At 44.9% G+C, this 24,952-nt stretch overlaps 1 protein-coding gene across 1 annotated transcript in view; it reads right to left on the reverse strand.

The window, feature by feature from the left end:
• Positions 1-2,761: 2,761 nt before the first annotated feature.
• LOC145404003 (uncharacterized) overlaps positions 2,762-24,952 on the reverse strand; it is a 364,619-nt gene continuing 342,428 nt past the window's right edge. Inside the window, exons 9-12 of the mRNA XM_080275607.1 lie at positions 20,625-20,833; positions 19,855-20,050; positions 16,872-16,972; positions 2,762-2,869 (exon numbers count right to left, since the gene is read on the reverse strand). Of these exons, the coding sequence (XP_080131733.1) occupies positions 2,762-2,869; positions 16,872-16,972; positions 19,855-20,050; positions 20,625-20,833 (614 nt within the window). The remainder of the gene's footprint in view (positions 2,870-16,871; positions 16,973-19,854; positions 20,051-20,624; positions 20,834-24,952) is intronic.

Genomic DNA, 24,952 nt, shown 5'->3' on the forward strand with positions numbered 1-24,952 from the left:
GAAGATTAAGTTCAGAGACATTTTTGAACGTATTTAGAAGATTTGCAGCTAGATGGTCTTGTCCTAGTAAATCAATAAGCAACAACGGAACCAGTTTCGTTGGAGCATCACCTTTACTTTTAAATATAGTGAATGACCCAAAGGTTAAGTCGACCCTGGGAACCCGAAATTGTACCTGGCAGTTCATAGCTCCAAGAGCACCATGGCAAAATGGATTTACAGAACGAATGAATGATACTGTGAAAAACTGCCTTAGGAAAACCTTACACAGAACTTAGATCACCAGAGAGGAGCTTAGAACAGTGATAACTGAAATTGAGGCTAGGATTAATAATAGGCCTTATCTGGATGACACTAGCGTTTCAGTTGAAGCATTGACACCGGCTCATATGTTATATGGCAGAAAGCTCCATCCGAAGCCTTGTGCAGATATCTAGGAGGAAGTAGATGATCCTACAATAGAGAACAATGAACTAGGACAACATCTGCATGAGGGATACGAACGTCTGAAAAAGGTATTGGACACTGGAATAGACATTGGGGCGAATATTATCTTTTGAGCCTGAGAGAGAGATTTTAAAGGGCTCAGGCTGCCAGCAACAAGTCAGTCATAAATATAGGAGATGAGGTCTTAGTAAAAACAGAACAACCAAAATCCCAGTGGCCATTAGCTAAAGTCGTCTTCACGCATTCAGATTCAGAGGGGGTGCTGAGACTTGTAAAAATTAAATGTAGGGGAAAGGACATACCAATATAAAAACCATTGATTCTAACGGCTACCCCAGAGACTGCGAATGGTAGAGAACAGTTGGGGCAAGATGTACAACCTAGAATGGCCACAGCACAGGGTTCTCGAGGTCTATGGAGAGAGCTCCTGGCTAGAGGTCACATTACATAATACAGCATATCATTTTTCGCCTGGCCTCAAAACTGTGGGAAATATTTTTCCTCAGAGCCGTTGCTCTCTTTACTTTTTAAAATAGTCGTCCCTGTGAAAGTAGAGGAAAACCCAGAGAGCGTTAATGACTAATTCAAGCTGTTTTACAACCCAGAGATTGCGTTCTAGTTCTGTTTAATAATTCTTCTTATTAATAAATGTTGCTGCATTTAACCCTTGTGGACAACTATATTGTAAATACATGTAAATACTTAGGAATTTTCCATTGACCTAACTGCACCTGCATGTTAGGATGACGTGTACCCTTACAAGAAAAACGGAGGAAGGGTTTAATACATATTCACATAGATAAAGGGAGTATTTGGCTTTAGTTTTATTTAAAACTAAGACTAAATTGTTAGATTTACCTTGTATATTTCATGAAGTAATTCAACTGTATTTAGTTAATTTTAATTAATAAATAGTTGGCATCTCTGAATCCTATGAGGGAAGAGAGACTCACCATTTTTTCACTCTTCCTAAAGCTCGTTCGAGCCGCACCTTGTAAAAAACGCACCTAATACGTTTGGAAGCCCCAGGCAAACCAACCGTGACCTACGCCTGTCTCATCTGTTATTCCGACTCTATCTAGCTAAGTAACCTTTATGATTTGGCCACATTGCGGGGACTAGCTAGGATATAAGGAGATAATTACAGGTGAGTTAGATATTAATTATATCCTAATTTCCTAAGAGACTTGTATTACTGAGATTTAGTACTACTCGTGTTTAGATTAACACTCATCAGAGGAAAGATTGTATAAAATTTCTGACAACGACGCTTCCCTCATGACACATTTCTACAAACATGCCAACCAAGGGAGTGGTCAATAAAGTACCTCTTATCGTCAGTATATAACAAACTAATCAATAGAGATGGGCAAGCTGTACTTATAAAGTACCAGCGGAAGCAATAGCGGTACTGGTGGAAAACAGTACCGTTGGTAGCGATAGCGTACAACTTTTGAAAAGTACCGGCAGCGGCGATATCAATACTTCCTGGTGGTACTTTTTTATTAACTATAAGAGTCTTCCCTTAACCAAACCTAAAGAAACATCTTAGTACCAGAATAGATAGGGCTTAAAGGTTTGAATAAAAACTTTGAAAAAATATTACATCTTATGAAACTCGTCACTCACCAGTGCACCACTTTACCTGTATTCATGTTTACAGCCTCTGTACTTCTGTATTATTATTTATTTTCCATTAAAAATATAAGCATTTTGAAGTGATCATCGCTCAGTCCTGCTTGTTTTTGGCTGAAGGGCGTCATTTGCCATCGAAAAAAAGCCATTCTACTGCAGCACTGACTGGAGGGGATCGGCGTGTTGAACCTAATGAATAAATTCAAAAATTCTTTGCATGGGAACACGTAGGTGTTTATGTCTTTCTCAGGCATCTATTCCAGATAACCTCTCATCAGATTCCGTCTCCTTGCTTTTCTTTCCACTGTCGTATAGTGCTTTGAATGTCTTCCACCATGACCTTGTCCTCTTAGACTGTTCTTCTTCGACCTCCCTGCCACTGGACTCTGCGTGTCTTCATCGGGACTGGACTTCTCCAACACTCTGACTAATTGGTTTGTTACTCTCCTCTTGATTTCTTCTACATTGAGTGTGTCGTCGATAAGCCACTCTGGCCGAAACGTCAGTTTGAACTTAGGGTTGTTAGCAGGGCATACGATGTTCCTCTGCAGTTCATCGATCATGGGTGGCATCCATCAGAGTTCACTGTCTAAAAGTTGCACATTCTCACAAAGAAGTACCAATTATCGCTACAGCTAAGGAAATGGCTAAAAAAGTACTGGTGGTACCATTAACGGTACTAACCCCCCAAAAAAGTACAGCCGGTGTCGTATGCACACAGTGACTTATGCTGGAAGTTGCCGTTCCGCTCAGTGTGCATGCACCGAGTGTCCTTTTTAGTTGCTGGCTGAAAGTATCCACATGTTATCTCAAGTATTGTGCCATTTATCAACAACATTTTTTGAAATTTATGTGTCAGGGAAATAGTTGGATGTCTTATTAACCTATAGGTAACTATAGGTCGGTAAATAGATATATATAAATAAGTATACATATGTTTGTTACGGGCAGACTGTGAAATCAATTATTTCGTGAATTAAAGTTAGTTTAATTTAGGTTCATTTAGGTTAGGTTGATCTAGGATAAGGTTAGGTTAAGTTAGGTTAGGTTGATCTAGGATAAGGTTAGGTTAAGTTAGGTTAGGTTTGGTTTGGTTAGAGTAGTTAAGGCTAAATAGAGAAGGGAACGATAACTTCCCGCATAAAGCCACTCTGTGCATATGACACAGCACCGATAGTGGTACTAAAAATGCACTGCCAGTGTACCGGCGGTACTGCCCATCTCTGGTAATCAATGTGCTGGGTAGGAAAGTGATGTGTGCCATTGTAGCAAAAGTTTGGAGGGTCAGATACGAATAATACTCTATATCAGTGGACTCTTCTCAGGACGCATTGCACATGGACCAGCTCAGGGTCTAAAGAATACAACAAGTCTAACCGCGCACAGGTGGCGTGACGTCACGGCCTACATGTCCCTCTACCCCTCTCTCCCCTACCTTTACTTCTTCTGTCGGCTCCATTTTCTGTGGTGTACAGTCTCCCAAGCCTTTACTCACAGCCCCGTTTTGTTAACATTATATAGGTTAAAAAAAATGCATACTATTGCCATTTACTAGCTTTTCCACTTTTTTGTTTTATTGCCTTGAGTTTTACAGTTTTTTAGAATGCGCATTGTAAAAAATATATGGCAACGAACAAAGTCTATCTATCTATCTATCTATTGCCAGATGCCTCAATCCCGTTTGGGGTAGCCACAAACAAATCGCCTCCACGTCGCCCTGACCCCCGCCATTTCACTGCCCCGCTCCCAACTCACACCCCTTTCTCTCATATACCTCTCCACCCCATCCCTCCATCTCATCCTCGGCCTCCCTCTCCCTCCTCCCCCCTCCACCTCACTCACATACACTCTCTTCGTCAGTCTTTCACCCTCCGTCCTCTCCACATGGCCAAACCACCTCAGTGTATACCTCCTAATGCTTCCTATCACATCCACATCCACACCACAATGCTCCTTTATATCCTCATTTGTCAGTCTGTCTCTCCATGTAACTTCACAGGCTCCTCTTAACCCCTTAACTGCGGGTGTCATTCCAGAATGACATTGCAAAAACTGGACCAAACCGCGGGTGTCATTCTGGAATGTTTGTGAATATTTTGAATACCGCGCATTTTTCCGCGCGCCAATTGTTTCAAGGGAGAGTAGCTATTAAGTTCTTTCACTCCAGCCAACCCCCACCTCCCTCCTCCCACCCCCGGGCCCCCACCTCCCACTCCCCGGGCCCCCCCACCCCACCCCTGACCAAACACGCATCAGTATCTGTCCAGCTTTGTGAGTGACAACAGCGCTGATGTGACAGTGAAGTGTGGGCAATTACAGTGCCTTTTACCTGCCTCAGTGAACACAGAGTGGGTGTTTATCGTATGTGCAGTGTTCATATATGTTTATAGTATTATTATCAGAATGAGGTTGGCATTTGGTAATGGTGCGTGAGCGAAAAATAGTGATTTTAGATCGCTCACTTCTAATGGCACTGCCCATCCAGTGATAGTCAACAAAATCATGAAACCTACATCATTGCAAAGCCGAAGGTTAGTACTTTCTAATGGTACCTTATTTTTCGCTCTAGATTTATTCTGTGCAGAGTTATAAAGGTTTAAAGTTTGTTTACATTTTGGCTGGAACCCCCGCGGGGGGGACCAGTTGGGTCAAAACAATGCCCGCGGTTAAAGGGTTACACAATTCATTTCCACTGCTCTCACTCTTGACTTGTGTCCTTCCAGCAACATCCAAGCTTCACTTCCATTCGTTAGAGTTGCTATCACAATACTGTCATGTAGTAACTTTTTCACTTCTATGCTCACTTCCCTGCTTCTTATCACTGCTTTCAAGGAACCAGCAACCTTTCTTCCCTGCTGTACCCTTTCAACCACTTCACCCTCCAAACCTCCATCTTTACTCATCACACAACCCAAGTACTTAAACGTACTCACATTTTCCAATTCCTCACCATCCAACCTCGCTGTACATTCACTGACTTCACCTCTCTCAAAGACCATCACTTTGCTCTTCCCTACATTCACCTTTAGATTCCGTTTCTTACACACTCTCCCAAACTCATCCACCAAGCCTTGCAGCTTTCTTTTGTCTTCACTCAACAACACAGTATCATCTGCAAACAACAGTACAGGGAGTTTCCAAACACTACCCTCTCTCACCAGGGCCACTCCAACATCCACTACCCTACCTTGTACATCTTTTATTACCCCATCCATGTACAGATTGAACAACCATGGAGACATGACACATCCCTGTTTCAACCCAACCTTCAAAAAGAAAAATTCACTCAGTTCACCATCCACATGCACTGCAGCCTTAGCACCATCATACATACTCTTCACAGCATTCAACAACTTCCCATCTACTCCATATATTCTTAATACTTTCCACAATCCTTGTCTATCCACCCTGTCATATGCTTTCTCCAAATCCATGAAAGCCGCATACAACTTCTTTCCCTTCTCTAAAAACTTTTCCACTAAAGATCTAAGAATGAATATCTGATCTACACAACCTCTTCCATTCCTAAAGCCTTCCTGTTGTTCTCCAACTAATTCCTCTATTCTTTCTCTAACTCTGTCAATAAGTATCCTATCATACACATTTCCTATTATACTAAGAAGACAAATGCCCCTATGATTACCACACACTTCTTTTTCCCCTTTTCCTTTGTACAAGGGAATAATTATACCTGACTTCCAATCCTCCGGGACTCTACCTTCCTCCTAGGCCAATCTGCACATTTTCCACATCCATTCTACTACTATCTCTCCCCTAAGCTTCAGCATTTCACCACACACTCCATCAATTTCTGGGGCTTTCCCCAATTTAACTTTCTTCATTGCTTCCACAACTTCTACTGATTTCTTCCTGCCTTCTCACCTCCCTCCTTTTCCCAGCCATTCCCCAGCTACTTATACTCACATTACTTCCATCCTCTATGTTCAACAATTCCTTAAAGTGTTCTCTCCATTTGCTCACTTTTTCTCCCTTCTCCACTAGTAATCTACCATTTTTATCTTTCACTCCCCGGCTAACTTCACTTCCACCCTGTCTTACTCTCTTCACCTGTTTCCAGAACATTTTCTTACCGTCCCTCCACTTGACACTCAAGTTCCTTCCAAATTCCTCATCCACTCTCTTCTTACTCTCTTTTACTAATCTTTTCACCTCTCTCTTTCTTTCTACATATAACTCTCTCTTCTGCCTCTCAACTTCTTCCACGCCCCTATTTCTCTTCCATTCATTGTATGCTTTCTTCTTTTGTGCCACAGCCTGTCTCACCTCTTCATTCCACCACGCTGTTCCTTGCACACCACTCCGTCTTCTCTTCATCCCACACACCACATCACATGCTGCACATATTTCTTCTGTGAATATCCTGCACACACCTTCCACGTCCCCCATCTACTCCAATTCATATTTGCCCAATTGTTCCTCCACTTCTCTCTTATACTCTGCCTTTTTCTCATCCTCTTGTAACCTTTCCACTCTCCTTACAAATATTCCTTCTTCCCGTCCTTCCCTTCTTCTATTTCTCCATCATAAATGGATCTTGATTCTGGCCACCACCAAGTAGTGGTCAGAAAGTCCACTCCCCCAACCTCTATAAGCTCTTGCATCCATTATACATCTTCGCATCCTTTCATCCACGCACACATAATCAATCATTGCCTTCCTTTCATTCAGTTCACCACCCAACCTTCTCAACACTCGCCATGTATACCTGTGGATCATTTTATGCCTGAAGAGGGTATTGGCTATCACCAACCCCCTCCCAGCACAAATGTTCACTAACTCACTGCCATTCTCATCTATCTCAGCAGGCACACCCCACTCACCAACTATTCCATCCACCTTCACATTCCCTACTTTACCATTCATATCACCGATCAAAAACACTCTCTCATTCCTTCCAAACTTTTCCATGCACACTTCCACATTTGTCCAGAACTCTTCTCTCACTCTGCTTGCACGATCTTGCATTGGCGCATACACACACACACACAATCGCCCACATTTGTATTCCAACTTTCAATCTTACCCACACAATCCTTGACTCAACTGATCCATACTTTCTTATGCTCTTCTTCCATCTTTTACTCACGACTATATATACTCCTTCTTTTGCCCTCTCATTCTCACCTTCTCCTGCACATATACCCCATCCATACTCCCATTCTCTCACACTCTCACCTCCCCATTTAGTTTCAGTTATTCCGCATACATCAACTTTCGCACCCTCAAGCACCTGGACAATCTCTCTCTCTTTCATCTGAAGGCAAAGCAACAGATTTACCAATATCTTATGTAACAACTTTCATGGCTCCCTTTCCTGGCTTTAACTGAATCCCATGGTAACACTGAAACTAATTTTCAATCACTCGTAATTGTTTCTGAAACGCTTCACTGGGTAGCCTAGTATTAATTTTCCTATATGTCTGCTTAGAAATTCTACCCTTACTGTCATTATCTCTTTCATCATCTGCTCTCAAAAACTCATTTTAGGGGAACTTGCTTGCTATGCAACCACCAACGTACATCAAACTTTTCTTTTCTAACGCATGCTCAAAATCACCAGGTTCTGGCTCGTCTGCTTCATTTCCTGTTGTTTCTTCCATTTCTAAAGTGGAAAATATCTTTGCAGACAAACACAGTTCACGGTCAAGGGACTACTTTTTCAATGTCAGTTGCATCCCCCTTCTCACGAAATGCGTCTTGAGATGTGCTTGTGTCAGTGCATTCTCCTTCACAGTTATACTTTTCGCCCACAAGGGTAATATCCTTACCCAAGATATGCATTCGTACACGATTTTTAACACTAGCAGGGGAAGGATGATCATCAGCTGCTTCCATTTGCCTAATACTAGCAAAAGAGTGTTCTAAGCCATCCTGTGATAATCTGTAAGTCAGAAGATAGGGTATATCAAACTTTTCCTTCACCATGCAATATAGTTTAGGCAATGATTTCCAAACTGAAGCAAGCAATTCTTTCCAACTACCGTCATTGCGCTTGCTGTTTTAATCATATCAGTCTCTGTCTGTCTGTCTCTCTCTCTCTCTCTCTCTGTCTCTCTCTCTCTCTGTCTGTCTCTCTCTCTCTCTCTGTCTGTCTCTCTCTCTGTCTGTCTGTCTCTCTCTCTCTCTCTCTCTCTCTCTCTCATTTTTTATACAGTATCTAATATATAAGGTAGATAAATAGAAAGGCTTGTATAGAATAATTATTGCAACCGTCACGCTGGGCGGAAGCTAATAACTTTACACCTATTGGAAGTAGAGTTGAAATTCTTTCTGCATGTTATATGTTCATTCAACAAATATTATTATCAACTAAAAACTCACTCATAAAGGCGGAAGAACCCCTAGGAGTCTCGAGTTTTCCAAGGAAGTGTTCGGCTCTAATCGGTGAAAGCCTCAGTTACAAAATCAGATTAAAAACGATTTTCCCTTGTTACACTTCTTTGGCATCAGCACTACGAATTATCGGAGATTCCGTCTATAATTTTACACTAACGTTTTTCCCATGTTTTGATGATGAAATCACAAAGGGAAAACACACCATTTCTGGTTTTAGTCATCTCATCAATAACCAAGTCTTTAAAATATAAGGGGAAAATTGTGATAACATGGCGTTCACTCACTCGTCACGCGCTCACAAAGCGCACTTTACTGGTTAGTATAGTGGCAACCTACTATTCGTACCGTCATACCATTTTCTTATTAACCACTTTTATTATCAATATAATTTTAATGTTTCAATTATCTTTTACTAATCTCTGTTTCTATAACATGTCAGGCGAAATCCTGTCTACATGGAGGAGAATTGTAACGTGTATTAGTGTATGACTTTAATATGTATGATGATGTACATGGCTAGATGTATCGCTACTGTATGACACAGTTGCTGTGAGAGCTTCTGATGCGAATGTGGAGCATAGCTAAGAGAGTTCCTCTTGTGTATAGATCAGATTATTTGCAAACTCGTCAAAATATGTCTGACACATACGACACGTGATCGCCCCTTGGGTCACTCGCAGCGACTTAGAAACAGTTAGAAAGAAACTAGACACTAAGGGAGTAGGACATACCTATGGTTGTTGGAGGCGTTTTGCAACCTGAGTTCCTGTGTGTGTCTGTCATCGCTCAACTCCTGCGTCTACTAATGCCACTCACCCTCCCAGTGCTTCTCCCTTCCCGATGCCCCTCACCTTTCCGAAACTAAACCAGTGTTTTTCACCTTCCAAGTGCTGCTATCTTGCTAATGCTTCTCACCTTCCAAATACTCCTAACCCTTCCAATACTCCTCACTTTCCCAGTGATCCTCATTTTCTTAGTGATTCTCACCCTCAGTTAATGTTCTTCGCCTTTCCAATGTTCCTCGCCTTTCAAATGTCCACACTCATACGCCTCACCTTTCAAATGCTCCACATTCATACGCCTCACCCAATAAATGCACCTCATCTTCCCAATGCTCCTCACCTTTTCACAACTCACTTTCCCAGTGTTCCTCACTCTCATACTTCTCACCTTAGCAGTGTTCCTCATCCTCATAATCCTTACCTTTCTAATCCTCCTCACCGCTCCAATTCTTCTTGCTTTCCCAGTGCTACTCTACATTCCGGTGTCCTCACCTTCCCAGTCTTACTCACCTTCCCAGTACTCGTCACATTCTCAATACTTCTCATCTCTCCAATGCCTACCACGTTCCCAATGCTCCTCATTTTCATAGTCCTCGTCTTCCCAGTGCTCCTCATTTTCCCAGTGCTCCTCATCGTATGTCCTCATCACCTTCCCAAAGCTCTCCTCCTTCGTACTCATTGCCGTCCGAATGCTCCTTAAGCTTCTTACCTTCTCAATTCTCTTCACGCTCATACTCCTCACCCTCCCAGTGTACATCAATTTCCCAGTGGTCCTCACCTTTATACTCCTCACGTTCCCAATCCTCATCGCCTTTGCAGTACTCCCCTCCTCTTCCCATACGTCTCACGTTCCCAATACCCTCCCTCTCCCAAAGCTCCTCATCTTCAAACTCCTTACCTTTCCAATCCTCCTGACCTTCCCAATACTCAATACCTTCCCAGTACTTCCCATTTTCTGAATGCTCGTCACCTTCATGCTCCTTGCCGTCTCAGTGCTCCTCACCCTCATACTCCTCACCTTCCCAATGTTCTTCACTTTCCCAGTGCTCCCCGCCTTCCGAATGTTCTTCACCTCAGTGCTCCTCACCTTCTCAGTGTTCCCTATCTTCCTAATGTTCCTCACCTTCCTAATGCTCCTCACTTTCCCAGTGCTCCTCAATTTCAGGTACTCTTCACTCTCCCAACGTTCCTCGCCTTCCCAGTGTTTTCACTGATCCAGTCCTACTCGCCTTCCTAATACTCCTCACCTTCCAATACTCCTCGCCTTCTCAATGTTCCTCATTTTATAAATGCTCACCAGCTTCCCAACATTCCCCCCTTTTAACCTCCTCACCTTACCAGTGTTCCTTACCCTCAGACTTCTTACCTTCCTTATGATCCTCACCTTCCCCATGCTACCCACTTCCACAATGTCCCTCACCTTCCAAAAGCTCCTTATCTCCCCAGTGCTCCTCACCTTCCCAGTATTCCTTACCTTCCCAGAGTTCCTCACCATCCCAATGCTCCTGCCATGGCAATGTTCCTCACCTTTCCAGTGCCCCTTACCTTCCAGCTATTCCTCACCATCATACTCCTCATCTTCCCAATATTCCTCAGCTTCCCAGTGCTCCTTACCTTCATACTACTCACTTTCCCAATGGTCATCCCTCATTCTTCTCACCCTCTTAGTATTACTTACGTTTATAATCCCCACCTTTCCAGTGCTCCTGACCTCATTAATTCTCCTCACCTCTAATGCTACTCACCTTTCCGATGCCCCAGATCTTCCAAGTCTTGTTCACTTTCCCAGTACTCCTCACATTCTCAATGCTCCTCACTTTCTCAATGCATCTCACATTCCCAGTGCATCTCACTTTCCAAATGCTCCTCACCTTCATCGTCCTCGCCTTCCCAGTCCTCCTCACTTTCCCAGTGCACCACACCGTATCAATCCTCGTCACCTTCCTAAAGCTCGTCAACTTCATACTATTCGCCTTCCCAGTGCTCCCCACCTTTATATTATTCGCCTTCCCAGTGTTCCCCACCTTTCCAGTGCTCCCCACCTTTCCAGTAGTCCTCACCTCCCCAATACATTTCATCTTTCCAATGCTCATCATCTTCTCTATACTCCTCACGTTCCCTACTCACCCCCCGTTTATACTCCTTACCTTTCCAATGCTCCTCACTTTCCTCATGCTCCTCACCTTCAGATCCCTCATATTTCCAATACTCCCAACCTTCCCAGTACTCTTCATTCTCCCAAATGATTCTCACATTCTCAGTGTCCCTCATCTTTCCAGTTCACCTCTCATTTCCAGTGCTCCTCACATTCCTAATGCTCCTCCCCGTCGAACTGCTTCTCCTTCATAGTTCTCGCCTTCCCAGTGCTTCTCACGTTCCCAGTGCTCCTCACCTTCCAAATGCTCTTCACCTTATCACTCATCCACAGCATTCTAAAACTCGTCAGTTTCATACTCTTCGCCTTCTTAATGCACCTCGCCTTTCCAGTGCTCCTCAACTTCTTACATTCCAAGTGCTTCTTGCCTTCCCAATGTACGTCTCCTTCATGCTCCTCAGCTTCCAAATTCTCCTCGCCTCAATTCTCCTCACCTTTATACTCCTTTTTTTCCCAATCCTCCTCACCTTTCCAATACACCTCTCCTACCCAATACTCCACCACTTCCCAAAGGTCCACACCTTAAACATTTTTACTTCCTAAAATTCCCCATCTTCCAAATACTCCATACCTTCCCAGTGCTTCTCATTTTCGCGATGCCTGTCACCTTAACGCTCTTTACCTTCCCAGTGTCCCTCACGTATATCCAGTGCTTGTCACCTTCCCAATGATCCTCGCTAACCCAGTGCTCCTCACTTTTCTAATACTTCTCACCTTCCCAATGCTCCTCACCTTTCCAATGTTTGTCAGCTTCATAATCTTCACCTACTCAGTGCTTCTCACCCACATCCACATATTCCTCACCTTCCCAGTGCTCGTTAACATCCCAATAATTCTCATCTTCGTAATTTTCATCTTCACAACGCTCCTCACCCACATATTCCTCACCTTCCCAGTGCTCTTCACCTTCTCAGTGCTTCTTACCTTCCCAGTGCTCCTCATCTTCTCAATACTTCTCACCTTCTCAGTGCTCCTCACCTTCCCAATGCCCTTCACTTTCCTGCTTTTCTAACCTTGTCCTTAACTGATAGAATAGTTTTGTTAGTTACAGCTTTCCATATCAAATGGCCACGAAAGGACGGACAGGTCTGTTGTTTGCATTCATTTGTATTCGTTTGTACTCATTTGTACCTTCACACCGCTCATCTTTCCAACACTCTTAACCTTTCCAGTACTCTTCACCCCCCCAGTACTCCTCACCATCATTATGCTCCTCACCTTCACAATGTTTTTCAGTTTCGCAGTGCGCCTCTTATTCCCAATGCTCCTCATCTTCCCAGTACTCCTTACATTCCTAATATGCCTCTCCTTCATACTTCTCAGATTTAAAATGCTCCTGACCTTCCTACTGCTCCCTCACCTTTCCAATACACCTAACCTTCCCAATACTCACCACCTGCCGAATACTCTTCACTCTCATGGTGCAGCTCACATTGCCAGTGCCCCTCGTCTTTCCAATCCGCCTCACTTTCCCAGTGCTACTCATCTTTAAATTATTACTCACATTCATACCCCTCTTGTTCCTAATAATCCTCGACTTCATACTCCCTACCTAAATGTTCGTCATCTTCCCATTGCCCTTCACCTTCACAGTGCTCCTAACATTTTTATACCACATTCCAATGTTTCTCAGCTTTTCAGGGCTCGTCGTCTTCTCAGAACTCCTCGCCATTCCAGTGCTCCCCATCGTCGTACTTCTTACCTTCCTAAAGCTCCTCGCTTTCCCAAAGCTCCTCTCCTTCCCAGCACTCTCACTTTTACTATGATCTGTGCTCCTCAACTTCCAAATATTTCTCACCTTCACAGCGCTCTTCATCTCCCCAGTCTTCCTTATCTTCCCAACACTCCTCACTTTCCCAGTATTCTTCATCATTACAGTGCTTCTTAACCTTCCAATAATCGTCACCTTCATACTCCTCACTTTCCCAATCCCTCCCACCGTCCCAGTACTCCTCACCTTCCCAGTGCTCCTCTCCTCAATGCTCCTCACCTTCCCAATGCTCCTCTCCTAAATGCTCCTCACCTTCCCAACGCTCTTCACCTTACCAATGCTCCTCTACTTTCCATTGCTTCTCACCTCCCCAGTTCACCTAACCTTCAAATTACCTTCCAATGCTTCTCACGTTTCCAGTATTCTTGGCCTTCCCGATCCTCTTCACCTTCCCAGTATTCAGCATCTTCCCAATGCTCCTCATCTTCATACTCCTCGTCTTCCCAGTCATGCTTATCATCCCGATGCTTCTCACCTTCCGCGTGCTATCTTCCCAATTCTCCTCACCTTCCCAATGCTCCTGACCTTCATACTCCTTGCCTTCCCAGTGCCCCTCACCCTCACAGTCCTCACCTTCCTAATGCTCCTCACCTTCCTAAACCTAATCACCTTCCCAGTCCTAATGACCTTACCAATACTCTACACCTTACAAACAATTCTCACCTCCCCATTGCACCTTAACCTCTCAATGCTCCCCACCTTCCCAGTGCTCTCCATCTTCCTTCCCCTATAGCCTTCCCAATGTTCATCATCATTCTTTCCAATGCTGCTTATCTTTCCAGTGCTCCTCACTTTCATACTCCTGTCCTTCCCAATTCTACTCAGCTTCCCACTGCTCCTCACCTTTCCGATGCTCTTGACATTCATACTCCTCGCCCTTCCAATGCTCATCACTTTTCCAGTGCTTATCACCTTTCCAATGCTCATAAAACTTCCAATGCTGCTCACTATACTCCTGTCATTTCCAGTGCTAATCATCTTCCCAGTGTTCCCCACCATCTTAGTGATTTTCGCCTTCTCAATGCTCATCACATTTCTACTCCTTGCTTTCCCAGTGCTCCTCGCCTTCCCAATGCTCCTCACTTTTCCAATGCTCCTCACATTCCTAATGCTGCTCACCTTCCCAGTGCTCCTCACTTTCCCAGTGCTACTCAGTATCCCAATCCTCACCTTCCCAATCCTTCTCTTCTTCCTAGTGGTCCTCACCTTTCCATTGCTCCCCATCTTCCTATCAATCCTCACGGTCGAATTCCTTCTTTCTTTCCCAATGTTCCTCACCCTCATATTGCTCAGTTTCCCAGTATTCCTCACCCACATACTCCTCACCTTCCCTATCCTCCTTAATTTCCTAATGCTCAAAACCTTCAAACCCCTCACCTTCTCAATATTTCTCACATTCTCAATGCTCCTCATCCTTCCAGTGCTCCTTACTCTCCCAGTGTATCTCATCTTCCCAGTGCTCCTTACCCTCCAAATACTCCTCACATTCGCAGTACTCCTCATCTTTAAACTCCTGATCATCTCAATGCTCCTCACCTTTCTATTCCTCACGTTCAAACTCTTCACCTTTCCAGTACTCCTCACCTTCAAGATACTATCAACCTCCCAAAACTCTTCATTTTCCTAGTGCTCCACACCTTCCCAATGCTCCTCGCCTTAATACTCCTCACTTTTCCAATGCTTCTCAACTTCATACTGCTCACCTCAATGCTCCTCACCTTTCCAGTACCCCTGACATTCCCAGTGCTCCTAACTTTCATACACCGTCTTTCCAATGCCCCTCCTCAAATGGTGGTCATTTTCTCAGTACTCCTCTCTGTCCGAATGCTCTTCGCCTTCATATTCCTCATTTTCCAGAAGCTCACCACCTTCCCAGTACTCCGTCCCTTTACAATGCTCCTCAGTTTTCCAGTGCTTCTCACCTTCCCAGTGCTCTTCAACTTCCCAATCGTCCCCATCTTATCAATACTCTTCACCCTCCCAATAGTTCCCACCTTTCCAGTATTCCCTACCTTCGTACCCCTCACTTTTCCAATGCTTTTTCACCTTCCCAGTGCTCCTTACCTTCCCAATGGCCCTGAACTTTTCATTGTTTTTAACTTTCCCAATTCTCCTAACCTTCAAACTGCTCACCTTCCCAGTGTATACTACCTTACGAGTGCTCCTCACTTATCGAATGTTCCTGACCATCAGAATGCTCCTCACCTTCCCAGTACTATGCATCTTCCCCCTTATACTCATCGCCTTCCAAAATTCTCCTCACCTTCCCAATCCTCCTCAACTTCCCAATCCACCTTACCTTCCCAATACTCCTCATCATCACAAAGCTCCTCACCTTCATACTCCTGGCCTTCCCAATGTTCTTCACCCTCGTTCTCTTTCATCTCCCCAATGCTCATCACCTTCTCAATCATAATAACCTTCCCAATACCCCACACCCTCTAAATACTCCTCACATTCCCAATGATCCTCACCTTCCCAGTGCTCCTCACCTTCTCAGTGCTCTTCACTTTACCTATGATTTTCACCATCCATATGCTCACCTTCCTAATGTACCTCATTGCTCTTCATGTTACCAATGTTTCTCACCATCCACATACGCACCTTCCTAATGATCCTTATCTTCACAATCCTACTAACCATCCCAGTGCTCCTAACTTTCCCATTATTCCTCATTTTCATACCCATCCCCTTCCTAATACTCCTAGCCTCCCTAATGCTCTTCACCATCCCAGTGCTCCTCATCTTCCCAGTGCTCTTACCTTCTCAATACTCCTCACATACATGCTTCCCTCCTTCGCAATGCTCCTCTCCTTCTTAATCTTCATCACTTTCTGAATGATCCTCACCATCCAAGTAATCCTCATGTTCTTAACGCTCATCTCTTCCAGCGCTTCTTACTTTGCAAATGCTCCTCACCCTCATAATCCTAACCTTCCCCATGCTCATCACAAACATACACCTCCTCTTCCCAGTGCTCATCACAATCATACACCTCCCCTTTCCAATGCTTCTCACCTTTCCAATGCTCCTCGTTCTCACACTAATCACATTTCCAATGCCCCTCACCTTCCCAGTGGTCATCACGTGTCCCAATCCTACGCACTTTCGCAATATTCTTCACCTTCCCAATGCTTCTTACCTTCCCAGTGCTCCGGACTCTCCCAGTGTTTCTCACATTGCCAGTACTCCTCACCTTCCCAATCCTAATCACTTTCAAAATGCTTTTTACCATCGCAATGTTTCCCACCTTCACAGTGCTACTCATCCTCATACACCTCACCCTTCCAGTGCTCCTCAGCTTCATACCCCTCACCTTCCCAATGCCTGTCACCCTCATCTACCTCACCTTGCCAATGCTCCTAACCCTCTTACCACTCACCTTCCCATTGCTCCTCACTTTAGCTATACTCCTCACCTTTCCAATGCTCCTCACCATACTCCTCTCCTTCCCAATGCCCCTCCCATCCCAGTACTACTTAGCTTCCCAGTACTATTCACCTTCCCAGTGCTCTTCACGTTCACACTGCTCACTTTCTCAGTATCCCTTACCTGCCCAGTACTCTTCACCTTCCCAGTGCGCCTCGCATTTCCAACATTCTTGACCTAGCCTGTGCTCCTGACCTTCCCAATGTTTCTTACCTTCCCTGTATGCCTCATCATAATGCACCCCACTTTCCCGATGTCCCACATCTTCCCAGTGCTCCTCACCTTCCCACTTTACCTTTTCAATGCTTCTGACCTTCCCAGTGCTTCTCACCATCCCAGTCAGTGGTGCAGCCAGGAGGGGCGCCACGGGGGCCCGGGCCCTCTCCCCCGAAATTTCTGCGTGTATTCGAGAATAGACTGCAAATCTTACATGTCGAATACTTGTTTAATCCAGGGTGTAATACTCGGTATGTAACATATTTGGAGAACTGAAAAAATATGCAATTCTGAGAAAAAAGTCTTGTGTACACATACTCTTTTTAAGACTTACTTTACTTTAGGTGCGAGACAGATATTCGTATTTACGCACGGGGAGCCGTTGGCGCCTGGATTGGTGAGGAGAGGAGGCAGGAAAGGAAGCAAGAAACGTGTGCCGCTCTGCGAAGTTTTCAATTATTTTATGCACCTTCTGACACATTATCTTCAAATTGGGAAACTCTGCTACTAATAGGTTTATGTAATTAACTAGTTAGGAGTACCTGTGGGCATGTAGGCCTACATGTGGCAGAATTGGCAAGAAAAATAAACTATTGTGGCAACGTTTACCGGCCATCAGCTGAGTGTCACTCGCTCATCAGTCAATACCCGCCTGTGCCATCAGTCATCAGTCAACTCTCATCAGTCAATACCCGCCTGTGCCATCAATCATCAGTCAACTCTCATCAGTCAATTCCGGCCTGTGCCATCAATCATCAGTCAACTCTCATCAGTCAATACCCGCCTGTGCCATCAGTCATCAGTCAACTCTCATCAGATTGTGTTGTACCAGTAACGAGTCCATACAACTTGCCAGTTACGCCCCTTGCACGCTGTACTGTGACAAGAAGTCTATCTATCTATCTATCTATCTATAGCCTGACGCCCTAATCCCGCAAAGGGTGGCCGCAGACAAAACGCCTCCAAGTCGCTCTGTCACTCACCATTTGACTACCTTCCCCCCAACTCAGCCCCCCCTCCCTCATATACCTCTCAATTCCATCCCTCCACCTCATCTTCGGTCTGCCCCTCCCTCTCCCTCCCTCCACCTCACCTACATACACCCTCTTAGTCAGTCTTTCATTCTCCATTCCCTCCACATGTCCAAACCACCTCAGTGTATTTCTCCTAATCTTCTCAACCACATCCACATCCACCCCACAGCGTTCCTTCACTTCTTCATTCGTCAACCTGTCCCTCCATGACACTCCACATGCTCCTCTCAAGTAACTCATTTCCACTGCTCTCACTCTTGACTTGTTCCCCTCTTGCAAGGTCCACGCCTTGCTTTCATACGTCAGGGTAGGGATCACAATACTATCATGCAGTGACTTTTTAACTTCCATACTCACCTCCCTATTTCTCATCACTGCTTTCAGTGAACCAACAACCTTCCTTCCCTGCTGTACCCTTTCACGCACTTCATCCCCCAAAATTCCATCCTTACTCATCACACTCCACAGGTACTTCAATGCACTCACATTCTCCATATCCTCACGTATTCCATGGGTTTCCCTGGATCACTGTATTATGAAACGGAAGCAGCCGTAGCAGTCAAGTATATTGGACTTCATGAGTTCAGGCTCTAAAAGGTCAGTTTATGTTCAACAAATGCATTACATTGTAATAACAAATGATAATGTCATGCAATGAGTTCTAGGTAAGTGTAGGTGCACGCAGAAACTGGAAGCCAATGATTGCTTAAGATATTCCTTGTGATATATTTCAGGCTTTAGCTACCCGTGCCCTGTGTGGCAACCATCACTGAAGCAAACTAATCATCAATGAAATAAGTGAAGTATTTAACAGACGATGGATTTTAGCATTAGCAATGAGTATGGTGAGTTGGGACAGTGTGGGACACGGTGAGTTGGAACAGTGGGCACTGCAATGCCAAATGCCAAGACATTACCATTTTAAGGTGCCCATTCAATAGCCCTGCCCCAACTTTACAAATGTTGTTAATACTAGTTTTCTATAGAACAACGAATAACGCATAAAAAATGTGCAAATATGAAAGGGTAGCATTTAGACCTTTGTAGAATTTCATTTTTGAAAATACACATATTTTGCCAATTTTCCTCTCCCACAGTCAGTTTTAGGGCTAAAGGTCTACTTTTTGGTGGGTGAAATCTTCAATTGTTATAGTTTTTTGTGATTTATCCAGAAAATGCATTTTTACAGCAAAGCAGTGCTGAAGGATTAATAGACAATTGTCCCGACTCGCCCACCATTTTTTTTTTTTTTTTTTACCCAGAATGAGTTGGAACAATAATTTCATTTGTGATTTTCTCAAGGAAAAACCTACTCTTCATGCATTATATACTACTACATTTTATAGTTTGCTGTATTTATGGTGGTTTTGATGACAACAAGTATATATTTCTGATTTTCATGTTGCATGCATGCCCTAAAGAGAGAAAATATTGTGATGTGGATTATGGCAAAAAAAGCATATATTGGCATAGTGTTAAAAGTAGGGAAAAAGAGTTGTACAGTGAAAATTTGGAAAGGAGAGGAACTGAGAAATGCAGCTGGCCAGTTTGTGATGATATACTGTACAGTATACTGATGATTTTCGGCAGTATGTCATTGGTGGTCTTGTCTTATTAGCAGGAACTGTACCTTATACAATGGAAAAAATCAGCAAGAAGGGTAATTTTGCCATACATCAACCCAAATGGTGAAGTGCATTGTGTTTTATATTTCTCATGGTTAGTCATTGTGGCTCCCCCCGAATTATATTTCTGGCTGCGCCCCTGATCCCAGTCCTCCTTAGCATCATACTCTTAACCGCCCCAAGGCTTGTTACTTTCATATGCCACATCTCCCCAATTCTTCTCATCTTCCCAATGCTCCTCACGTTCATACGTCTGAGCTTCCCCATGCACCTCATCTATTCAGTGCTCCTCACCTACCCAGTGCTCCTCGCCTTCATACTGTATATCACATCTTCCCAATGCTCCTTACTCTCCCAGTACTCCCCATTTTCCCAGTAATCATTACTTCCCAATGCTCCTCACCTTCATACTCCTCATCTTCCCGATATGCCTCACTTTCCCCTAATTCCTCTCCTTCCCCAAGCTTCTTGGCTTCCCAGTGCCTCTCACTTTCCCAGTATATCTCACTATCCCACTGCTCCTCACTTTCATAATGCTCCCAGTACTCTTCACCCTTCCAGTACTCCCCAGCTTGCCAATGCTCCTCACTTTCACATTCCTGGCCTTCCCAGAGATACTCATTTTCCAGTTGATCCTCATTTTCTCAAAGCTCCTCACCCTTATACTTCTCAACTTCCCAGTGTTCCACACCCTGATGTTACTCACCTACACATTCCACTCCACCCTCATACTACTCACCTACACATTCCATCTCACCCTCATACTACTCACCTACATATTCCACCTCACCCTCATACTACTCACCTACATATTCCACCTCACCCTCATACTACTTGCCTACACATTCCACCTTACCCTCATATTACTCACCAACACATTCCACCTCACTACTATTCACCAAAGCATTCCACCTAACCCTCATACTACCCACCTACAAATTCCACCTCACCCTCATGCTACTCACCTACACATTCCTCCTCACCCTCATACTACTCACCTACACATTCCACCTCACCCTCATATTACTCACGACATATTCCTCTCACCTTCCCTATACTCATTGCTTTCCCAGTCCTCCTCATCTTCCTCATTTGCCTTACCTTTCAAATCCTTTAAATTTTCCCAATGACCCTCCCTTTCCCAGGGCTCATCACCTTCCTGATGTTTCTCACCTTCATGCTCGGCGCCTTCCCAATGCTTCCCACCTTCCCAGTGCTATTCGCCGTCGCAATGCTCAACACCTTCCTTATGCTGCACACTTTAACAAGGAACCTTACCTTCCAGATGCTCATCACCTTCCTGATGTTCCTCACCTTCATGCTCGGCGCCTTCCCAATGCTCTTCTCTTTTCCAGTGCTACTCTCCGTCGCGGTGGTTATCACTGTATGATCCTCACCTTAACAAGGATCCGTACCTTCCAAATGCTCCTCACCATCCCAAATGTAATCGACTTCCCAGTTCACTTCACCTTCCCAGTATTCCTCACCTTCCCAATGATCCTCATCTTCCCACTGATTCTCGCCTTCTCAGTGATCCTTGCCCTCATGCCCCTCACCTCCCTAATATTCCTCACCCTAATACGGTATTACTCACCTTCCTAATGTTCCTAACCTTCCCAATCCTCCTGACTTTATCAGTCCCTCTCATCTTCAAAATGCTCCTCACTTTCAAATTATTCTTCATCTTCCCAATGCTTCTCACCTCAGTGCTCCTCGCCTTCCTAGTGTTCCTAACCTTCCCAATGCTCCTCACCTTACCAGTGCTCCTCTCTTTACCAATGCTTCCCACCTTCATACTCCTCGTTTTCCTAATGTTCGTCACTTTCCCAGTGCTCCTCATCTTTCTAGTGCTACTCGCTTTCCCAGTCCTACTTACCTTCCCAATGTTCCTCACCTTCGTACTCATCGCCTCCCCAGTGTTCCTGACGTTCCCAATGCCCCCTCCCTTCCCAGTGCCCCTCACCCTCTCATTGCTCCTCACGTTCCCAACTTTCATTCTCTTCCCAATGCTCCTCACCTTCAAAATGCTCCACCCCTTCCCAGTGCTACTTTTCTACCCAATTTTCCTTTCCCTCATAAGGCTACTCACCTTCATCATGCTCCTCTCCTTCATTCTTGTCGCCTTTCATATGCGCCTCACCATTCCAGTGCTAGTCACCGTCGCAATGCTCATCACATTCCCAATGCTCCCCGCTTTCACAAGGCTCCTTACTTTCCAAATGCTTCTCACCTTCCCAATCATCTTAACCTTCCCAGTCCCCATTACCTTCCAAGTACTCCTCACCTTCCCAATGAACCTCTTCTGAATGATCATCTCCCTCGTACTCCTCAACATCCTAATGTTCCTCATCATAACACTACTCACCTTCTCAGTGCTCCTCACTATCCAAGTGCTCCAGACCTTCCCAACGCTCATCACCTTCCCAGTCCTCCCTACCTTCAAAATACTCTTCACCGTTCCAGTCTTCCCCACCTCAATGCTCCTTACCTTCCTAATGCTCCTCGCCTTCCCATTATTCATCTCTTTCACAATGCTCTCCACCTTCCCAGTGCTCCTCACCTTCGCAATGCTTCTCACCTTCATACTCCTTGCCTTTCCAATGTTCCTTACCTTCGTGCTCCTCGCCTTCCCAGTACTCCCCGCCTTCCTAATGCTCCTGACTGTCCAAAAGCTCCTCACCTTCCCAATGTTCATCTTCCTATTGATCCTCACTTCCAGTCCTCCTTACCTTCCCAGTGCTTCTCACCTTCCCAATGCTCCTCTGGTTAAAAATGTTCCTCCCATTCCCAGTGCTACCCACTTACCCAGTGCTGCTTTCCCTCATTTGCTTCACTTTCCTAATACTCCTCATCTTCATACTCCTCACCTTCACAATGCTTCTTACCTTCATACTCCTTGCCATCCCATTGTAATTCATCCTCATACTCCTCATCTCTTCAATGCTTATCACCTTCCCAATTACAATAACCTTCCCAATACACCACATTTTCCCAATACTCCTCAGCTTCCAAGTATTTCTCACTTTCACACTGCTGACATTTCTAGTGCTCCTCACATGCCCAACGTTCCTTCCCAATTCTCCTAAACTTCCCAATTATCCTCACTTTCCCAATGATCAGCACTTTCATACGCCTCAAATTCCCAATGCACCTCACCCCAGTACTACTCGCCTTCCCAGTACTCCTCACCTTCCCAGTGCTCTTCATCTTCCTAGTCCTCCTCACCTACAAAATATTCTGCACCTTCCAAGTATTCCTCACCTTTCCAATCCACCTCACCTCAGTGCTCCATACCTTGCCGGTGCTCCCCGAATACCCGATCCTCCTCACATTCCCAGTGCTCCTCACCTATCCATTATTCCACATCTTCCCACTGATCCTCACAGTCGGTTTGTGCCTCTCCTTCCCAGTGTTCCTCACACTCATACTACCCACTTTCTCAGTGCTCCTACCCACATACTCCTCACCTTCCCAATGGTCCCCAGCTTTCCAGTACTCCTCACATTCTCAGTATTCCTCACCCTCCCAGTGCTCCTTACTTTTCCAATGTTCCTCATCTTCCCAATGCACCTCATCTTCCCAGTGCTCCTTACTTTCCCAGTACTTCTCACATTTCCAATGCTCCTCACCTTGATAGTCCTCACCGTCCCAATACTCCTCACCTTCCTAATCATTTTCAAGTTCAAAATCCTCACCTTTCCAATACACCTCTTCTTCCATATTTTCTTCACCTTCCCAATACTCACCGTTCTTCCAATGCCCACATCTCCCCAGTGCTTCTCGTCTTCATACTCCTCACCTTCCCAGTGCTCCTGAGTTTCATACTCCTCACCTTGTCAATGCTCCTCACCTTCCCAATGTCCCTCACCTTCCCAGTGCTCCTAACGTTCATACACAATCATTCCAATCCTCCTCACCTTCTCATTGCATTGCTCCTCACCTTTCCAGTACTCCTTGCCTTTTCAATGCTTCTCACCTTCGCAATGCTCCTCACTTTCTCAATACTCCTCACCATCCCAATGCCCTTCGCCTTCTTACTCCTCACCTTCCCAATAATACTCAACTTCCTAAAACTGCTCATCTTTACAATGCTCTTCACCTTTACGATGTTCCTGAATTTCCGAATACTACTCGCCTTCCCAATGCTCCTCAGCTTCTAATTATCCTCACCTTCCCAATACTTCTCACCTTCCCAATATTCCTCACCTTCCTAACAGTTCTTACCTAACCAAAAATCCTTACCTTCATACTTCTCACTTTCCCAATTCTTCTCATCTTTCCAATACGTCTCACCTTTCCAGTGCTCCTGAAATTCCCAGTGCTCCTCACTTTCCCAGTTCTCCTAACTTTTCCAATACTTCCCAACTTTCCAATTCTCCTAACCTTCAATCTACCCACCGTTCCAGTGCTACCAGTGCTCCTCATGTTTCCAGTATGCATGACCTTGCCAATGCTCATTACTTCCCAGTGCTTTGCTTCTTCCCATTGCTCCTCATCTTCATACTCCTCGTTTTCTGAATCCTCCTCACATTTCCAGTGCTCCTAATTTTCCACATGATCCTCATCTTCCCAGTGCTCCTCACCTTCACAGTACTCCTCACCTTCATGCTCTTTGCCATCGCAATGCCCTTCACCCTCATAGTCCTCATCTTCCCATTGCTTCTCACCTTCCTCCTCCTAATCACCTTTCCAGTCCTTATAACCGTCCCAGTAATCCACACCTTCCAAATCCTCCTCACTTTCACATTATTCCTCACCTTTCCAGTTCTCCTTACCTTCCAAGTGCTCACCTTCATACTTCTCCCCTTCCCAGTGCTCCTCACCTTCCCAATTTTCTTCACACTCCCAGTGCGTCTCACCGTCACACCCCTCGCCCTCACAATGCTTTTCGTCTTCCCAGTGCTCCTCACCTTCACAGTGCTTTACTTTCACGATGCCCTTCACCTTCCCATTCCTCCTCACATTTCCAATACTCCTCACCTTCCCACTGATCCTTACGGTCGAATTGCTTTGCATCCTCCCATTGTTCCTCACCCGCATATTGCTCACATTCCCAATATTCATCACCTTTATACTCCCTCACCTTCCCAATGCATCTCATTCACATAACTCCTCACCTTGCCAGTCCTCCTAATCTTCCCCGTCCTCCTCTCCTTCCAAATCCTCCTAATCTTCCCAGTGACTCTAACATTCCCAATGCTCCTTACCTTCCCAACGTTCCTCACCTTCCTCATCCTCCACATCTCAATCCTCCTCACCTTCCCAGTGCTCTTCACCTTCCCAACCTTGCCTACCTTCCGAATGCTCCTCACCTCCCAAATATTCATCACCTTCCCATTGATCCTCATATTCTTAATGCTCCTCACCATCCCAATGTTCCTTACCTCATTGCTCCTCACTCTTTTAATGCTCCTCACCTTCCCAATTCTCCTAATCTTCCTACAGCTCCTGACTTTCCCAAGGCTTCTTACCTCCAGAACCCTCATCACCTTTGCAATGAT

Source organism: Coenobita brevimanus, chromosome 62 (assembly GCF_032717465.1).
Source record: "Coenobita brevimanus isolate Jiangsu-jjx chromosome 62, ASM3271746v2, whole genome shotgun sequence".
NCBI classification, from domain to species: Eukaryota; Metazoa; Arthropoda; class Malacostraca; order Decapoda; family Coenobitidae; genus Coenobita; species Coenobita brevimanus.